Source organism: Poecilia reticulata, unplaced genomic scaffold (assembly GCF_000633615.1).
Source record: "Poecilia reticulata strain Guanapo unplaced genomic scaffold, Guppy_female_1.0+MT scaffold_155, whole genome shotgun sequence".
Taxonomy (NCBI): Eukaryota; Metazoa; Chordata; class Actinopteri; order Cyprinodontiformes; family Poeciliidae; genus Poecilia; species Poecilia reticulata.
In genome coordinates this window covers 346,305-351,378 of record NW_007615016.1, presented here as the reverse complement: position 1 = coordinate 351,378, position 5,074 = coordinate 346,305, and the positions used below count along the sequence as shown (strand labels likewise).

General features: G+C 40.7%; 1 protein-coding gene across 1 annotated transcript in view; it reads right to left on the bottom strand.

Annotated features, from left to right (window-relative positions):
* Positions 1 to 4,556, bottom strand: part of sec24a (SEC24 homolog A, COPII coat complex component) — a 29,157-nt gene extending 24,601 nt beyond the window's left edge. The window contains exons 1-2 of the mRNA XM_008401942.2: positions 4,193 to 4,556; positions 2 to 241 (exon numbers count right to left, since the gene is read on the bottom strand). Of these exons, the coding sequence (XP_008400164.2) occupies positions 2 to 241; positions 4,193 to 4,253 (301 nt within the window). The 5' untranslated portion in view covers positions 4,254 to 4,556. The remainder of the gene's footprint in view (position 1; positions 242 to 4,192) is intronic.
* Between the last annotated feature and the right edge of the window lie 518 nt (positions 4,557 to 5,074).

Below are 5,074 nucleotides of genomic sequence, written 5' to 3'. Positions count from 1 at the left end.
GGGGGGGTGTGGGACGGGAGAATGCCGATCTGCGGTCGGGGCAGCAGAGGCTGGGCTGGCGCCGGAGGGTAGGAGCCGAGCTGCGGGCCGGGCGGAACCGGCTGGTACGGCCCAGACGGGTACACGGTGGGGCCTGGGGGGCCCAACACTTTGGCCTGCATSGGGTTGTAGGCCGGCTGGTGGTTCACGCCGTAGCCGACCCCCGGCGGCTGCTGCAGAGCAACGGGATTCTGTGACGGACCTGCAGATCAGGAGAGAAATAAATAAAGACTGTTAGGAAGGCACCAACTGCAGTTTACCGATCTTCAACGAGCCTGACCGGCTGAATCACAGTTTGGCTGATACCAATTCTTTGTCTGCAATGTTGTTCAATATCAGTTGTGCAACAAAATATCGGCGCTGATTTCCATACTTTTCGGAGATCGGCTGATCTTTTCTGCCTCAGCAAAGGTCTAAAAATCAGCTGCTGTCGTCTTCTGCTCTGCAGTGAGAGGTTTGACTGACGGACCGGCTCAGCTCAGGTCCAAATGTTTGCAGTTAATAAATATCAACTCAGCAACTTCCTTGCTACATTTAGCAACATTTCAGACAGAAAAAAATTATATCAGCCAAAATCGAAATTAGCTGGTCAGTTTTAAAAAAATAAATAAAATAAAAATCGGTAACTGGGGATAGAACAGAAAACTGCAATCAGTGAATTCCTACTAAATATAGCAATAAAGATGCCGAGTTGGCAACATCTGTTAAGTGGTTTGGACCTGACCTGGACCGGCTGCTGTCATCTGCAGCAGACGATTTTTAGACCTTTGCTGAGGAAGAAAATATCGGCCCCTCTACGTTTGGTCTCGTACTTTACTGTCGTCTTAAAGTTTCAGCTCTCAGAGTAAAGTTGTKTTTTAGATGCTGCAGTCCGGTCACATCAACTCCAAACACTTCCAAAGAGGTTMAATTCAATACAAGAATCGCTCAAAAATGCATCAACTGACCGCTGAGCTGCAGCCAAAGCTCYAATCTCCTTACTGGGATTTAATTGAGCAGGATCTGAAACCAGCCACGGTGATGCTTTACAGCCAATCAAACTATTTTACTGAATCAGCATTATTGGACATTTTCCCCTCAGTTTCATAAACACAGGATGTAAAACCTCATCAGATGGATTATCTAAAGCAGTGTTTTTCAATCACTGTTCCGCGGCACACTGGTGTGCCGTGAGTGATCGTCAGGTGTGCCGTGGAAATTATTCARTTTCACTACGGTACCGTATTTTCCGGACTATAAGCTGCTACTTTTTTCCTAAGCTTTGAACCATGCGGATTGTAGCCCGCTGTGGCTTTTCTGTGGATTTTTCTTCAACCACCAGGGGGCTCTCTAGCAGGAAGTGAATCTTTAGAAGTCAAAATTGTAAATCAAAAGAAGAACGTGCTAATTTTCATTTAGAACAACCACATGCTAGCAGCAGGCACGACGGATAAATGTTTTCAAACTCATATCATGCAGCTTTTAAGTTGAGGGCTGTCGATCTGCCACTACAGGAGGGAAATGGAGCCGCTGCATTTAAACTCGGTGTGAACGAAACCATGGTTCGGCTTTGGAGACGGAGTGCTGCGTCCTTACAGCAGATTTATTAGGACGCCGCCCTCTGCTGGGTCCTAATGGAAAACCGAGAGCAGCTTCCATCTCCCCTCAACCCCCCCTATTCAAGAGACTTTGATAAGAATGACTATATATGTAATATAGGCGTCTACAGAGTATCTTTGTTTACATTTTTGGTTGGTGGTGTGCCTCGAGATTTCTTCAATTAAAATAACGTACCTTGACTCAAAAAAGGATGAAAAACACTGATCTAAAGCATTTTCAACGAGATGATAAACATTAAAAATTATTACAGTAATAATTTATAACGTAACTGAAAAGGAGTTCGATACCGTTCTCCAAGTCTCTCTCAACACATGCAAGAGAAAAGTAAAGAGCAATTACACAAAAAAGGACAATATTCAGTTTCTTATTTCTCTGCATCTTTGCAGGACATTTATGAACCAAATCTTCAGGTTAAAAYGTTTTTCTCATCCAGGACTCCGATATTGGCAATCAGATCAGATCATCAGAACAATGCCTCCAGAAATGTACACAAATCAAACCGCAGTATGGATTTACAAAGGTAAACTGTAGAGAAGATATTACTGAAAAGCTTGACTGCAAGACCGTCACTGATAGGCAGTACGGGTTTTAAAATAATATTTAAATATAATAAATATTATGAAAACTAATCAGTCAGGAATCACCTCAAGTTTCTCGTTCTTATCGTCACAGTTCTTTCGGCAGCAGCGCTGCGGCAGACGCTCAATTATGTCACGAATAAAAAGTGTTGGAAATAAAATCTGGAAAAATGAGTCACAGGAAGAAACTTTGATTCATTTATGATTTAACAGAAGGATTCCCCAACAATACATTTCTCTCTTTTTCTGTCCTGATTGACAAAGTTCTGTTTTAAAATTACGTAAAATCTGACCGGAGAGAAATGGAATAAATACACCAGGTGCATTTAGGCCTGTTGCAATATCAATAACTAATCACCTGAGAAATKAAAATGATCTCAATAATTTCAATTTGCATGATTTATTGTTTTCTTTCTACTAAAAACTGGATTATAAAGTCTGGTCCTTTTTAATTATCCATTTTATCTGTTGTTTTGTTTATTTATTTTGGATATTTAAAATGTCCTTCAGTTCCAGAGTTAAACGTTCGTTAKAATTTAAAGTTTATTGATATTTGAGAATGAGCGTTAATATGCCATTACCGTTATATTAATGGAAAACAACAACACATTGCAACTTCTTTATTGTCCAGCAAAAAAAGAAGAAGGTAGATTTCACTCAGACTGTATGGAGTTTAAAATGACCACTTGTCGCTGCGCACTGCTGATCAGCTGGCTATCAAACCGTCTGGAAAGTTTTCCAGTGGTGAAAACAYTAAGTGCCAGSATTTACTCYTGAGGTTAYGCTGGTTTAAAGCTACAAATGGCTAAAGGASCTCATTTCAATAAATACTTATGTATCATGACTGAAAATTACTCATCACTCAAACCACTGCTAACTTTTATTTTGTCCTGTATTTTTGTGCATCAAACTGTTAAAGTGCTGTAATACTCAGTGGCTGTGGGAMTAAATCTAGCTTTTCTATTTAATTGCAATGCAAATTTTGATTGAAACGTTTTGAATAAAGCCTGTGATGTTGTGAAACCAGCATACAGCGGCTGATAATACCGACAGGATCTCATCCTGTACATCTTTAAGACGCCTGTAACAGACGGCAGGTGTCAAACTCAAAGCGATATATAAAGATTAATGAGAATTTAATGAGAACGATAAACTGGAGATGCATAAAGTSAGCAGTAAAGRARAAGTTACTTACATGCATCAATAATAAAAGCTGCAGAATGCTTACATCAGCAATAACCAAGTGTGTSTAGGTWGATTTTTTCTGATYTCAAAGGGATTAAAATGTGAAACTAATCCGCACAGCAGATGATGTCTCAGGCTGGAAGAAAYCATGTGGATCATCCCCAAAGTGCCACATGTACAGAGAAAGGCAGAACACAAGTTGCTTCTGTTTGGCTCTATATTCYGTTATTGCACAACAAAGAMYCAGCCAATAAACGTAGAGGGGAGCATGGCAGTCTGACAAATTACTCTGATGAAAACTCCCTGGAGRAAAGAGGACAAGACGAGCTGGGTGTTTCTGGATAGCTTCAGTCTGGCTGGTGAGCTCATCTACAGTCAAAACCAGTCACTTTCTGAGCGTCCTGAAWATGAATCTTAATGTTTTTAAACATACAACATTTCACTGAATAATGACTTCCTTTCCTCAACACATTAAGTTTAATGGGGTTTTAAATTAACCGGTCATTTGACACACATTTAGTCTGAAACCTCTGCACTACCTTCATAATGCTGTAATCTGAATAATAAAACTAATTGTTACTTCAGTTCACGCTTCAGAAACTATTCCTGTCGTCTTAAATTAGACAACGGRTCGAGATTAACCATGGGTTAACCTGACAGACCATGCTTACGCTACTACCTCTCCAAGTAAAGCCAGCTAACGGGTAACCTCTCCTGACTCCAGCTAACAGCGTTAGCTCACATGCTACATCGAAACGAACCGCCTTCACACACGTTAAAAAGTCACTCACCGTTCGTGTACGTCTGTCCCGTCCCAGTCCCGTTCTGGGAGTTGAACCCGGCGGTTGACATGTCGAAACAGACACCAGAATCTAATTTAGAGGTTCTCGGGTGGCTGCTTTGAAAGCTAGCTGGCTAGCTCTGACCGTCGCGGGGTAAACGCTCAAACCTGTGGCTCTGACGGTGAAAGCTCACAGCAAAGAGCAAAGTCCGAGGCGGAAATCTTCTGTTTACTTTAAAGGTGTTGATTGGGCGGTCGTTCACTATCACTAAACCATGATTAGTACCCCAAGACCCGGTTCGACAACCCACAGGTTGGTCAACGACGGGCCTGCTCAGAGTAAATCTTCTCCCCTTTCACCGGAAGTTGGGATCACCCAGCACAGGATCAACGTAAAAAATGGTTGGGCATGCGCAGTATGTACACGTGGCATTTCCTCCTGTGCACAGGATTTTTTCAGAGTACCAGAAACAAAACGGACTGAGATTTTAATATATCAAAACATTTTCCCATCCAAAATCTCAGACCAGCTTCATAACCCTCATATATAAAGACTCAAAAACAGTTTATTCCCAAAAACACTCTGAACTCTCACATGCACCAACTATATGGTGGTCATATGTGTATGCCTGAATACATACATTTAACTGATTCAATACTGTAAATATCACCATATTTATGTTTATGCTGTATATATTTCTTACAATGTTTGCACTGTTTTGGAGCTGGCTTTGATCTCATAGTACATATATACAGTGGAAAACAATAAATTATAATCCAACCTACAAATGGCAACCTGTAGAATATACAATATTTTCATATTTAATGTAATTTAAATTCAATTAAAACATACTTTATTACTTCCAAAGTTATATTAAATGTTATTGTAACT